At 41.9% G+C, this 15,120-nt stretch overlaps 1 protein-coding gene across 4 annotated transcripts in view; it reads right to left on the bottom strand.

The window, feature by feature from the left end:
• Window positions 1–3,311: 3,311 nt before the first annotated feature.
• The window catches only part of ndrg3a (ndrg family member 3a), a 34,673-nt gene continuing 22,864 nt past the window's right edge, over window positions 3,312–15,120 (bottom strand). The window contains exons 1-15 of one of the 4 annotated variants that reach the window (XM_083938864.1): window positions 14,636–14,859; window positions 10,442–10,547; window positions 10,170–10,290; window positions 9,843–9,905; window positions 9,688–9,748; window positions 8,585–8,671; window positions 7,513–7,569; window positions 6,329–6,432; window positions 5,985–6,050; window positions 5,842–5,893; window positions 5,706–5,753; window positions 5,463–5,498; window positions 5,325–5,376; window positions 4,045–4,083; window positions 3,312–3,519 (exon numbers count right to left, since the gene is read on the bottom strand). In XM_083938864.1, coding sequence (XP_083794990.1) covers window positions 3,347–3,519; window positions 4,045–4,083; window positions 5,325–5,376; window positions 5,463–5,498; window positions 5,706–5,753; window positions 5,842–5,893; window positions 5,985–6,050; window positions 6,329–6,432; window positions 7,513–7,569; window positions 8,585–8,671; window positions 9,688–9,748; window positions 9,843–9,905; window positions 10,170–10,290; window positions 10,442–10,547; window positions 14,636–14,686 — 1,116 coding nt within the window. In that variant the 5' untranslated portion in view covers window positions 14,687–14,859 and the 3' untranslated portion in view covers window positions 3,312–3,346. Of the gene's footprint in view, window positions 3,520–4,044; window positions 4,084–4,920; window positions 4,947–5,324; window positions 5,377–5,462; window positions 5,499–5,705; window positions 5,754–5,841; window positions 5,894–5,984; window positions 6,051–6,328; window positions 6,433–7,512; window positions 7,570–8,584; window positions 8,672–9,687; window positions 9,749–9,842; window positions 9,906–10,169; window positions 10,291–10,441; window positions 10,548–14,635; window positions 14,860–15,120 lie in introns of those variants that run through there. The other 3 variants (XM_083938865.1, XM_083938862.1, XM_083938863.1) reach the window with 3 other exon arrangements.

The following is a 15,120-nucleotide window of genomic DNA, read 5'->3' as shown; positions in this document are numbered from 1 at the left end:
TTATGAGTGTCCAGACTCAGGTTTCTTCCCCAGGCCTGTTGATCAATGCAAATGACTGCGTTCCCTCCTCTGAGCTGTTCCCATGAAGACCACTGTGTTTGTACAGCTGTTTAAAGTGGGGGCTGATTGCGACAAGGCATCCTGCATGTCCTTTATGTATGTTACCCGCTGCAACTTCCTGTGACGCTCAAGACCTTGACATCCTGACTCCGAACCGCCTGTGTGATCTCTCGGATGAAAAAATGTTTTGAACTGGGGCTATGAGTGCATCACTTGTTTATGGAATGAACTGTACGCTCACGTAAGCAGCATTTACATATGCACATAGACTACATGTGCATGCACCTTGTGGTGTAATGTTGTGGTTTGAAGCTGTGACATCATTTCACAGTTTGTGTGAATCAGGTGCACACTAGTTCAAACTACATTTTAACTGCCTTTGGATTTTGCAGCTAAACCATGATCAATGGAAAACCTTGACCATGTCTTCCCTGTCAGTTCAGTGCTCCCATTACAGTCAGTCACTGTCAGTCATGATAAAATCAGAAAGAGTCATGCATGACGAAGGTCCCCGTGCCAGCCCACTCCTGTTCTCAGTTACCAGAGAAGTTCACCCATCATGCTGCTACTGCAGAGTCAGTGGAGCATTATCACTGGCAATGCATGTATTTTGTACTTGCAATAACTTGGATGTAAAAAGTTTGAGGAAAATGAACAGAGTTTAAAAATGAATGATTTATTCAGTGTCAACTGTGCAGCCCATAGCTTTGCATGTTTATGTTTGTACGTCAGGGATAGCAAAAGTTTCAGTTTCTGCTTAGAGACATGTTTATGCTCACATATGTTAATTAGATAGACCATAGAAATGTTCTCTATGTGTTCTCTTCTTGTAATAGTCTTTATTCAGATGAACCGTGAGTGTGAGTGTGTGGATGGAAATCATTAAACAATCTTTGCCAGAACTAACTGCAACTTAGAGCAGATGGAAAAACACTTGATCTGAAATGTGATCATTCCATATCAGTGTGTAATGGTTCATCAAATATGGCAGATGTCCTATTTGTAAATGTGTTAAGTCCACATTAAGTTTTGGTAAGGTAAAATATTGTGTTTGGATTGCAATTAAAGGTCCTATATTAAGATCATTTTCAGGTTCATGCTTGTATTTTGAGGTTTTACTATAACGTGTTTACATGCATTAATGTTCAATAAATACATGTATTTTCTCGTGCTGTCTGTCTGAATAAACCTGTATTCACTTTGCATCTGAAATCTTCCATTGTAACCCCTGTCTCTTTAAGCCCCGCTCCCAAAAAGGCCAACTCTGATTGGTGATTGGTCAGTTTCCAGTCTTCTTCTTGCCCTCTCTGCACCGTCATTGCAGCCGAGGAACGACTGTAACAGCACTGTAGCGGTACTTTCTACCTATAGAGAGGCGAAGTCCCTACTCTTCCGGTGTCCTACATGTGACTTCATTTCGGAAAAGAATATGTATGGTAATTAACTTGTCTCAAAATATACACATCACCTTGTTTGCGTTTGCTAACTTAGTTATGTTCCACTTCACAACGTTATCTTACCTGATGTGTTTTATCCAGCGACTCTTTTCAACAGCTGGTAAGCAATAGAACGTGCAACACCTGTTGCTCTTGTGAGTAACCTTAAATCCCGGTACGAAACACACAATTGCTGTTAGCATGTCAGTGATTGTCTATATTATAGTGTTAAGTGATGTGACATCACAACTGTACAAAAGTCATGACGGCTCATTTAGAGGCAGTTTGTCAATATGTTTTGTGTGCATTTCTCTGTGGATTGAGTTTTGATACTTTCACAGTATTTATATAGCACATTAACATGGTTTATAATAGAAAAAAATTCCCTTTTTACAGTATGGGACCTTTAAATTAAAGTTTCATCTGATAGTAGGTCAGTTAGTTAGCTAGGATTTTAGTGCACAAGGTGGAAAAAGATCAATCAACAAAAGATCTCAACAAAAATATGGACAGACCGTATCTATAGCAGGGTTGTTGCATGACATTGCATTATAGATATTACAGTATTACTGACTCTTGCAGTCTTTTCCATCAACTTAGGCAAATTCTAGTGTTGCACAATGGAGAACCCAGCATGATAAGAGAAGCTTGTGTGCGACACATCAGATTAACATTTAGCACTCTGATGGTACATCTTTTTAGTTTGAAGTCAATCTCATTATATGTTCAGAGCAGCTGACCACTGTTTGCTAAATATAGATGGCGTCATATGTGACAAAATAAGAAAAAATAAGAACAAGTGTGGTTGGAAACTAACTCACCACAACCACCTCACTTTTCCACGAACAAGAGAGGAAAAGTACAAGCACTCACTGCACTATACAATACTTTCTCTTTGTCTCACTCTTGTTATTTATGTTCATTTGGTAGGCATTGGCAATGGACTGATGAAATAAAACACCAGACATGTCGTCGTGTTGTAGCTTTATTCTGTGGTAATATAAATGAGTTGAATCAGCAGATAGTGAGAAGCACCACTGGGCCCACTTGTTAAAACATCACTGAAAAATCTATTCAACTGAACAAAAACACCAACACAAAGCAGAAAGAAAAGGAGAGTCCAGATACAAAAAGAATACAAAATAAATGAATGTATGTGAAGTGAGAGTTGACACACTGCTGCATGACTTTTCCTTAACACTGAATGATCAAAAGCAGCTCTCGCTACAGTTTAGTGCTAACAGTCTGCAATGGTCCCTCGTGTATCACTTTACCTCTATTTCTGCAACTACAGGAGGCTGAGTGATCCCTCTGTATACTTTGTGACTAATTCAGCCACACATTGCAGCGAGTTTGGGATTAAAACACAAAGATACAATGACTCAAAATCAATTCAGCCCACAAGTTTAGAGTTCACAACAGGAAAGATCAGCTTAGACAGGAAAAGTATTGTACTGTGCGATGACAAAAATGTGTCAGTTTAAACACATGGAGGATTACTACAGTGAAGACATTTAAAATAAAGACAATGTGAAAAAAAATATAAATACAAAGGGGGTTGGACAGTTGAGTCAATCATATGGTTTGACCATTTGAATATCCAACATGTCTGAATGTAGTTATGGTTTCTGGTAGGAATGTGACTGACAGTGTATTCAATATTTAATAATATGCATCTGTTAATATATTTAATACATCCTCTTTTCTAATCACATAGTTTATTACAGATCCTCCTGGCGTTGAGTTGCTCAGGAGTGGGATGAGAGAGAGAGAAAGAGAGAGAAAGAGAGAGACAGAGAGAGACATGGGGGGGGGCATAAGTTACTATGGGAGTGTGCAGGGGTCTGGGTTTAGCAGGAGACTTCCATGGTCTGGGGTCCGGCCTGGTTGTCCAGACCCCCGGTGGCGCTCCCCTCCAACAGGCTGTTGAGATTGTTGCGGCTGCGACTGCTGTCCATGGAGGTGATGCTGGAAGAGGAGGCGGTGCGTGAACGAGCCAGACGAGTCATTCCTGCTGACGGCACTGAAAGAGAGAAACACGCATTAATATTCCACTCACACAGCAGCAGCACAGAGACTCAGTGCAGTACGAGCACACTTACGTAGATACCCAGATGCAAAGACAACAAAAGTGCTTATCATGCAAATAATTCTCAAATATGGAGACTACTCAAATAAAAGAAAACTATTGCATGTGTACCTGCTGCTGAAACAAAGTAACACGAAAGCAATACAACAGCAGGACACATGATTTGCAATCCAACTGAAGTGACTGAGGAAGCAACACTAGCAGGTCATGCAACAAAATAGCACATTGAGGACAGAATCCATGCTAACAGGACAAACTGAACTTGTACTGGGACATGAATGTGTGTCAAAATATGCAGAATGATCTCACTGAGTATAATAGTAACTGTATCCACCACAAAGAGCTGCCAACATGAAACAGTGCTCTCTGGAGACTTTCTGCATACATTGACATTCATCCAATGTGGAGGCCTTTGGGTTCAAAGCCTTCTAGTCTGGCAGCTGCTCAAGAACCCTGTACCTGATTCGTTGCTCAGGTGACTGAGAAGAACGTAGGGAACTGTAAGCCATGATTAAAGAAGAAAGAAAGAAGGAGAAAGGGAGAAGTGTTGAAAAATGTAGCTCTCCTGTTGCTTTATCCCACCTCAGTGTATTTCTGATTTCGGTTTCAGGCGCAGTTTGCTGGTTGCTGTTTGCTGAAAGGTAATCCTAGCATGTGCGCAAACTACGATATTTATTTCATATACCCTTTGCCTATTTCTCTTTTGCATTTCACACTGTGGCAATGTGTTAATGAGGGAAAAGCAGCTTTCAGAAACATGCTGAGTTGTTGAGATTTATTTTCCACACTTTCTCTGCGTGAAAACACTCTTTTTAATCTGTTTTAATCCTACAGTGGCATTTCCTCAACAGGGGGACTCAGTGGCCTTTAAAGCAACACTGAGGCACTGACATACTGGCTACACACGAGGGTGCCTCCCGCAGTGAAGGGTTTGGAACGGGAGAGAGCAATAAGAGAATTAGCATTACAGAAGTACACTCACACAGACAGGCATCCTCTGTATGACCAGAGCAAGCAACCCTACATTTATGATTTCATCCATCCGTAGAGTCTGGTTGGTGCACTCCATGTCAGTAGGGTCTGACAGAAATGTGTTTGTTGTTTTTCTTTGCAGATGAATGACCTGAAGGCCTGTTTAAGTATGCACTTTGAGTCTCTCTAGAAAGAGACTGCATCATTTAAACAGCTCTGGATAGAAAAGAAAAACACACCAAGCGAAAACAAAAAAGGGTATTTTTTGACGCCCACTCCGGACTGAACAGGAAGTGAACTGCTGTTCAGCATATCTCAAGTGCCATTGTCATTGCAGTCATGCTGAAAGCACTTACACCTCACCTACTGAGGGTTGTGGGGACCACACACTGCAAAGAGCAGAGAGGAAATGGTGTTAGCAACCAACAAGCCGTACAGGCTGCCTCTCCGTGACCAGGCTGACAAAAAGCTGGTCAAAATCCAAACCCCATCACTAGGGGTGTTTAGAAAAAGCTCATGGGAGACTGTAGTGAAAACAATCGACAATCGTCATTAAGTAACTGCTGTTGTTGCATTCACGTCAACAGGAAACTCTGAAAAAAAGCAAACCTCGACCACAAACACGTCAGCCCAAAAAGGTGTTAGCCTGTAAACAATTCTTGGACATTCAGTACATAGTTGACTAGTAGAACCACTGTCATTTCATATTTAGATGTTTTTACTGACTAACCACAAATAGCAAAAGATCTGTGAGCATGTTTACTTACTGTAGCCCATTCCCTGAACAAAGTACTTGAAGGCCTCAGCAAGTTTCCCTGGCTGTTGACAGATAAAGGATCAAAGTTAGAAGATCATTTAGACAAGAAAACAGCTAAATGACCAAACCTGAAATATGAAAAACTGACCTGCACAACTTGGGGCAAGCCTCCACAATCAGCCATCTGGAGAGAATGATCGGTCTCATTAATACATTCTTTGTACAGTCAAAATAAATGAATTGAATAGTGTTTAGATACATCATGGCACAGAGTTTAAGTTTAAATTGTAAAGTTTTATATCCTAATACCGTACAGATACCATGGAAGAAAAATATCTGTTTCTCCGACCAAAAAATATTAACAAGACATTTATAAGGAAAAAAACTTCACCTTTAGCAGTGTGGTCTTGGTTGGATTTAACCTGGAATTGCACTCCACCTGAAACATCAATGAGAGGTTACTACTGAGCTCAAAATAAAGAAATAACTACAATCTTCTGTTACTAAGGTGTCTGAGTGTAACTTACCACAGCCTCCACAGCAGGTGATGTGTCACCAACCACGAGCAGCGCAGGGCACCTGGATGGGAAATTGACAAGGCGTAAAAACTCTCATAACCGCGCACTCAGAGACAAGGGTGTATTTTTGCCTTATTAATCTTAAAACCTACGTTAGTGTGTTAACTGTGTCCTCATTCAGACCTACGATTGGCCTCTCGATCTCCAGGTCCCGACGGCTGGTGCAGGGAGACAAATTACGTTAAGTTAGTGGAGTTGGAACAATGTGACTTGGCAGAAATTCTAATTTTCTTTGCACCTCATGACTTAATATTTTACCCTTGTTCTTTGTGTTATGTGATCATTGCTTATTTTGTGCATTCAGATCAATTTACTGCACATTCTGATACTGGAGGAAGAATTTACATACCTCAGCTGGAGCCATAAATGTGATCAAAAACACAATAAACAAGGAAAAAAATCAGTGTACAGTGTATACTAATGTATTGCAACACACTATTGGTAGGAGCCACAGAAGAGGGCCAGGTTGTCCTGGTTGATGTCCTGGGCAATGTGGAGGCGGTAGGTCTGGATCAGCTCCTGGTTATCAGTCAGCTCATCCTGGTGAACAGAGCAGAGTAAGACAAGCTTCAAAGGACATGAAATGAAATAAGAGGTAGACTCCATATAGCGCATTTAAGGAGAATGATTTGAATGTACAGGTAGATGTTTGAATTTACATTAGTCATCCATTAAAGCTGTGAGAGACACTGCGGTTGTTAAACTGACATCGTATTCACAAAAGGATTGCGAGAGAAACTGTGTAATTCTAAAAGCACCTGCAAAGGGTGAAATGCACCCCTAACTGTGATGCGAAGAAAACAGAATCTCAGTGCTATTTGCACATATTTAAAAGACTTAATATGCCTATATTTGGCACAAAATTGGCCCCTTTCTATGCAAATGAGCCTCATTGCAAAAACAGTTCAATTCTGAAAGATAAATGGCACACGCAGTTACAGTGAAGTAATTAGTGTCTTCAGAGAGTTGGGGGTAATGAAGTGCATTAAAAAGCAGTGTCCCTTGCTTCAAATTGTGACATCTTCTTTTACAGTCTGAAGGTGTGGGTTTGAAAACACTAACAGCACTAACAAACTGGGATATTAAACCCAAAATACAGTTTATATCTGTCATGTTTGAATTCTCTGCCTGACGTTTTGAGGAATGCCTCTGCACCTCATCAGTCGGAGGCTGTAGCTTTTTTTCAGAAAATGAAATGTTTCTGTTTCTCTCTGCCAGCGTTTTGCTTACTGTGTTCATTTTTACTTTGTCACATGGATTGGATTGGATTTAATTTAATTTAATTAAATTGAATTGAAAGCTTTATTCAGGATAACTGCAATACAATGCAAAAAAGGGAAAACTGCACTCAGCTTCAAAACATTATGGGTGTTATTTCACTGGTAAATGGTGCAGAAGTTTCCCCATTAATTGGCAATCTACAAGTCTATATTTCTAGGAGGACAGAAATAGAATAATTAGAGACTGTCTGTTACAAGAGCCAGATGAGGTAAAGGTATCAAGGGAAATCAAGAAAAGCCTCCTGAGGTTCAGTAAGTGTTTCACATTGTCAATGAAAAAGGTCAACAACACTAAAAAAAGATTCACATTGTGATTAATGTACTGCAAGAAAAAACTCACGGTACTGAAGTGGTGAGCCATGATAATATCCACCAAATTACTGGTCCATCCAGTCAGCTGCACACGGGAGAAAGACAGATCAAGTTAAGACAGAGACAAGAGCTGAGTTTTTAATTACGAAGGGACCTTATCAGGCAATAACACAACGGTTGCCTGCTTGACTGGGGCAAGAAAAGAAAAGAAACTCAACCACAGCAGATATTCTATCAAATTCTGATCAATAAAAACAACAGTATTTCATAATAAATCAAGTATATATGATTTATTCTCTACTTTTGATCTCCAGTGTACATTTGACTTGGTTAAGCCAAATAACAATAATAACAAGAGACCAGATGTGTTGTGGTGATTTTAATCTTTTAGCGGACAAAAGTCAGATTGAGCCCCCACTGGTTCCATGATTGTGTGTAACACTAACCTGGAAAAGAATGCTCTTGTACAGCACATACAACAACATACAGTTCACAGTATTCAAGTACAGTAGTACACTATAGTGTTATGACCCAACATCTCCTGCACTTGAAGCAAATTTAATTTAGAATGAAACTAAACCAGATGAATAAACATTGGTAGTGATGTTCTTACAAGTTTGTCGAGTAAAAATCTGAAGCTTAGTTTTGGTTAACTGTGGAGGGCCCTTAACCCCAAAACTGCAGGTATAATCAAATTAACACAGGATTAGAGCCCCTGACTGTGGTTGTAATGCCATTAATCCAACAATCCAAAATCTTGTGCTTATCTTTTTTAAGTCTCTTTAAAACAATATCCTATTCATAAAAATGTTATCAAGTGGGTATTAACGGTGGCTTGGTGTCAACCTCCATGATTCTATAACTACTAATCTTATTTACATCTTGCATTATATAGAGTAGACTAGATTAAAATGTCAGGTATAAATAACATAAAACAATGACCTTTAAATACTATGGTTAGTGCAGAGAGCATACAGGAAAGTGGTTGAACTCCAATATCCATTATTAACAACCTAACAAATTAACTATTTAAGTAATAACTCTATGTTGCAGAGTGTTCTGAGGACTTTCTAGGTTTATGCTGCAGTGGTAATACTGACCTTTGAAGCTGCCCAGTCGATCCAGCCTTCAGCACATGGGTCCACATTGATCAGAACCAGTCCCTCCACCAGGGTGGGGTTGTTCAGCTGAGAAGGGAAGGGCACACGTCAGTGCCAACTTCAAAGTATGACATATATTGACCTGTATCATAGTCCTACATGGGTGTTATTTTGCATTATGCGCACTGTGGTGTGCTTACAGCATTCGGTTTTTAGTTTTACGCAAACCTACTGTGTGGTTTAGTCTTAGCATCTATTGATCCAGTGAACTAGAGGAATTATGCCTATCCATAGCTACATATGAAATGAAAAGGCTTTAATTTTCCCCCCAAGATTTAGTGTATCCCCTCAATAGTGCGGAAGCTGGATAAAGCCACTGCAGTGTGACAAAAAGTGATGCACGTCTGTTCGTTCAAACGAAGACATGAAACAATGAAGATGGAATCCTGAGCTTCTGAATTAAGGGGCGCGGTTTTGGAATTGCCTGAAGACAGAAAGAGGATGTCGGGGGAAATCTAAAATCTATCTCGCCTGTGGATGCTGCTTTCAACACAATGCAAATGCAATGCAGCAACAGCTGCTATAAATCTATCAAGGGTAAACACATTTTGTTCCAAGCCAGTTAGAGCAAATGCATTTCCAAATCAATTTTCTTCATTAATTCTAAACAAGAGCGGACTCTCTGTAGAGAGCCTGGAGGTATGACTACTAATCCTTTCACCTTCCTTTTTACCCCTGACCACCATCTTCTCTTTCTATTATTCATCTTTCAGTGGTTCTTCGCTCCTCGTTGTCACTTCAAACCCTTTCTGCTCTATTGTTCACATCGAGCTTATTTTAGCCCCAATGCATTGAGTACAGAAGCAAGACGTAAGCAACTGAAAAAGAGAGAATCACCAAGGTGATTCATTTGGGGAATGGCAGCATATGCAGCAGACTGTGGAGAGACCTGAAGCCCTGTGTGGGTTTGATGGGAGGCTTTACTGTTCAGTGTAACAAGCTGTGTGGCCTGAAAAGCTTCAATTATAACAGGGGAAACCGAGAGGAGGAGGGGATAAGACTGGAAAAATAATGGGGTTGAAAATGTCCTGATGGGGACTCACTGCAAAGCGGCTGAGGATGTACGCTCCTGCTCCCACGCCAATGCCTATCACGCTGTTGACCCTGTAGAGAAACCACTGGTTACCGTGGGAATGAAGATGAATAATCAATTTATGCACATTACCATTGATCAGCTATCAACATAGGGGGCACTCACTTGAGCTGAGTCATCACAGAGGGCAGCATTTCAGCCAACTCTTCCATGGTCGGGTAGCGATAACTGGAGACAGATGAAATGCACAGGAGTCCATCCGAGTAGTAAGTGTGGGGTCATTTGTTCATTTTTAATTTAATTAGAGAAACTGAGTTAATAATTAATTAAAATACTCAAACACGTTTTTTTCCAATAGGTTGGTAGATGAATGTGCTTCCATTAGCAAATGAATTACCGGCCCACTTTATATTCTGACTAAATAAATTGATTGCGGCTCTAGCATCAGTGCTGAAACAAATCTGTTCCCATATATCAGTACATGACACCCACCCTGTGGGGAAAGGAGGTGCGGCCTCCTGCTGGCCAGGCGCGTCCACGTGAACCACAGCAAAGTGCTGAGTGATCTCCTGCATGTCTTCATAGTTGAACAGGGTGTTGAAGCACGACTTGTCTAGAAAGGAGAAAACAGAGGACAAACTCAGGGTGTGAGAGTTCAGGAGTTTAAACTTTGTTAAGGACCTGGATGTGACTGTCAAGGCTAAAACAAAACAGCCCATCCAGGACATTGTGTATCAATGGGGCTATTTTTTTGGCTGACTCACGGTTGAGGCCGATGTCGTGATAGGTGAGGATGACAGGTCTATTGCCCTTGGGGACACCTCTCATTGTCACATGGAGAACACCATGGGGAGTCTCAATGTCATGCTCCTGCAACCACAGAGAAGAAGAAGAGCGTACCGTTTAAGACTAATGAAGAAATACATGGTGTGTGTACAGAAAAAAGGCTTACACAATTTTTTTAATTAATAAATTCGCAAAAACAACAATGATTATTCTCTTTGTAGTTAAAGTCTGATTATTTCCCAGAGCTCCAATATCATCCAACAATGATTGTAAACATAAAAGAGCCATTTGAGTGACATATTCCTTCATCACTATGAACCTGGCCTATGCAGTTCTTTCGTCTTGTCAAACTACTATAAAGTAGTATAAATAGGGAACTGCATCCTTGAGCATGCACACTAAATATCCTATAAAATGGTGTTGCAAAGCTGTTCCAAAATCAACATAACTGTCCGTGTTCATAGTAATGAAGGAACGTCATCCAATGCAATGGTTCAGCTGCAGCAAACAATAGTATTAAGAGCACAAGTTCATTTTAGTATCATTTTATTGACAAGATTTTTGATAGTAACAAAATTTTATGCATTAAGCAGTGGAATATTAATTATATTGTGTGGGCTTATTCTCTATACATGAACATTATCTCGGTCAAGCACAAAGCAGGAGGCATAAACTTGGAACTATTTCAAAAAATTAAATCTACAACCATTCTTAAACAATGCTTTAACACAGAAGTGATGATTGCGTTCACAAAAATCAAAAGACCACTACACAACGACTATGGTTTCTATCTCTGATTGAGGATGCAAAGCATGTACTACTTTTCCACAACACACATTCCTTGTACCCTTGGGCAAACAAAGCACAGAATGGGCCGTCTGGAAAACAGTCTTTTCAACTCAGAAAATAGTCTTTTTATCCAAGTCTCTAAAACTCACAGCGCTTTCACAAGTATGACTCTGCACAAATGAATGTCTTTGCAGAAAGACCCATTAAAATTCAAAGAGCTCACAACAGCTTCATTCTCTCCATCGCCTTCTATTGAATATCTTTCTCTATCGAGCATGAGGAAGCGACACGTCAATACTGAAAACACATTAAATGTCTTAAGGATAATTTCAGCTGACACTTAATTTGCCTAGAAGACACTGCAATGTGATGAAGATAAATGGAGGGAATTAGTTAAAAGATGACATGGCAAAAACAATCAAAGGCTCTCATGAATGTTTACGAGAATTAAAAAGAGTGTGGGAAGTGACATATTGATAAAATATACAGGAAGTGACAAAGCCACTTCCCTCAGAATCACAGCATCACAAACACACAAACCTCCCAAGGTCAGCATGACTGGTTCTGTCTATAAGGGTGTATATGATGATGGAGCTAGTGCATGTGTGTGTACTGCACAGAGTAGGATTGCCGGGCGGGGCCCAGCACTTGCCTGGTCTCAAGGCCCAATGGTCATCAATAATAAAGAGAGCGAGCCTGGGCAAACGAGAGACACAGGTTTTGGCTGGCACAAACAGAGGGAGCGTGACTGACAGTTTCCCCTCCTGGTTCCAACTACAGGCATTTGCCTGATGGGTATGTGTCACAATCTCTTAACAGGAGATAAAGATACATTCTCAAGGACAAGGCTGCAGTCCTATCTGCAATGTGTAATGGACACAGTAACAAAAAGTGGCAATGGGATGAGATATCTTCATATGTGTGGGTGTTGGTATAGATTAGCCTGCTGCACAAAACATGAAGCCTACACACACACACATACACACACACACACACACACACACACACACGCACACACACAAAAGAGACAAAGCAACCCTCACTGACTGTGCTATACAGTCTATTGATAGAGTGTAAGCTATCCACCTTAGATGGAATAAACCATGAAGAAACTCTCCTGCTGACAGGAAGCCTTGCACTTATCAGAGGCCTTTTCACAGATAATGAAATGATTCCGCAACCTCGACCAGGTGGGGACTGGACTACCTGTTAGAAGTGGAGAGGCTCCATGGCTGGCTGTGCTGCTGCAGAATTTTATTTTTTAAGACAAGGACAGAGTCAAGGACACTCGGTGTAGAAAGAGAGGCTTTGCTCAAAGAACCAAGGCAATCATGCGGCTAGTGCAGACTCCAGCTTTCTGTCATCTGCATGTACTGGTCATGAGTCAGAGAAAACAGGCGTGTACGCCCCACCAGCGATAGGAAATGAAAAAGGTGACAGCGGGGAAATAGAAGATGAGATAGATACCAGAGATGGAGTCTGGATGTGGATGGGAGGAAATAGAGTGTAAAAGCAAGCAGGGACAAAGTGACAGAGACAGGAGGAAAGAGAGAGACAGAAGACGGAGGGACTCTTGTGTGACTAACAGAAGGGTGTGCCTTAAAACAGAAGGGGCGCATTGCTTTAATTCATCATGCCTTTCCAGCCATGTCCTGGCACAAACAAGGGTGGAGAATCGTGGATAAAAGGGCTATAGAAAGGGAGTGAAGGCAAGGACCTTTTATCTATCCATTTAGTTCTCGGAATAGTTTAAAGCTCTATTGATCTGAGAGTGCTGCCACCATTTTCTTTCACAAACACATATATGTGTACATACAGCAGCATCTCAGACATGGGGTGGGGCTGCAAGCATGGACAGCTTGAGGGGGAAAAGATGGAAAGTACTGCAAAGACAGCACACTTTTTCATCTGTAATACACACATGGTGGATAGTAGTTAGACAATAGTGTGTGTGGATGTTTTGGGGGGTAGTAGGTTTGTCAGGAATACAGAGTAGGGGTTTGTGCTTTGAGAGTAGGGGCTTCAGGCGGTTGCCCCGGGCAAAAGGGGAGACAAGCACTTTTTGTGGGTTTTGGTCCCAGAATGAAGGAGGGTGAGCAGGGTGAAAAAAGCAGAGTAGTATGTCATGCTACTTCTCTTCCCGCAATCCCTCTCATATTGCCCCCCTCCCTGTTTTCCACGCCCTGCCAGGAACGGCATCAATCACCCACAAGAGCAGTATTACAGGGCAAGAAACAGCAGCAGCCTGCAAATGAATTTAATGTACACACTAAAACATATGCAGACAGGCACACACACACCTCCATGCCTGCTATGCATGTGGGATCATCCCAGGTACATGCCATCCTGCTCTCCTTTAACACAAACATAGCCCTCCCACCTGGAGCACACATAGTGCTTGTGCTTGTGTCACTGAAGCAGTGGGTTGAAACAAACTTAAGTCTGCAGGGGAGAGAAGGTGAAGCTACAGTGTTTTTGATGTGTTGTTGCTACAGTGTGTGACCTCCCTGCCTGCCTTTTTTCAGTGATAACGGAATTAAGAACACAATGCTGGCACTATGCACAATCATCATCAATCACAGGCAAAACACGCATTCCTGCAGTTGTGGATAAACACAAAAAGGAGCATCTGAGATATACAGAAACATGCACCCTGAAACACAAACATACCAATGACCCCACAGATGGACACCCATATACTGACAGGCACGTACACATCGTCTGGTTGTGGCATTTGCAGTTTCAGAGACACTTGGGCACCACACACATGCATCTTTCATATCATCACATTAAAATGCACCACTGCACCCTCACCATGTTTAGGCTGTGCAGAATGCACACATGGACACTGTGTGACCTGTAAGCACGTACACACACACACACACACACACACACACACACACACACACACACACACACACACACACACACACACACACACACACACACACACACACACACACACACACACACACACACACACACACACACACACACACACACACACACACACACACACACACACACACACACACACACACACACACACACACACACACACACACAAACACACACACACACACACACACACACACACACACACACACACACAAACACAAACACACACACACACACACACACACACACACGCACACAACAAATGTTCACCCCACACTAGCAGCTGCCAGAGAGAAAAAGCCCAAAGGTGGTGACAACCAAGCCAGGAAAGACCCCCACTGGCTTTGCCCTTCCTAGAGCCAGCTGCTGTCACCTTCTTTGGGGGAAACGACACAACAACACCACCCCCTAATCTTAACCATAACCCCCTGCTGCAAGGACCCAGCCAGGTGTGTCAAGGCAGGCAAGATACATTTGTCACTCACCACTCCATTCCCCGAGCATGCAATCTGGTCCAGGTCCAGAATAGCTGACATGTTTTTCCCACGCAGGAGAGGAGTGTGTTATGCTATGTGCAAGTGTGTGCTGGGCAGCTTTGAAGATCTCCAAAAGAAGGAGGAGGAGGGCGGGAGCGTTGGTAGGAAGGGAGGGATGTAGGGTGAGGCAGCTAGAGCAGCAGCGCAAGGAAGATGAAGAAGAGAGGGAGGAGAAAGACACAGCAGAGTGAGAGAGGAGGAGATGGGTAAATAATCTGAATGAAAGCAGAAGGGGAGGGGTGGATAAGATGCAGAGAATGAGAGAGAGAGACAGAGACAAGAGGTGGGAAAGAGAGCTGGAAAAGAGACAGAAGAGGTGGAGAGTGAGACTGCAGTTTGTGCTTGGTAGTCACAGCGTGTCCGTCCATCTAGCCACCGGTGCGTCTAATTGGATTGCGGAGGGTCAGGTGGGTAGAGGGAGAGGGTGGGGCTTA

This window comes from Echiichthys vipera, assembly GCF_963691815.1.
Source record: "Echiichthys vipera genome assembly, chromosome: X".
Taxonomy (NCBI): domain Eukaryota; kingdom Metazoa; phylum Chordata; class Actinopteri; order Perciformes; family Trachinidae; genus Echiichthys; species Echiichthys vipera.
Note: the sequence above shows the minus strand (reverse complement) of the source record. Positions and strands in the feature narration are given on the sequence as shown.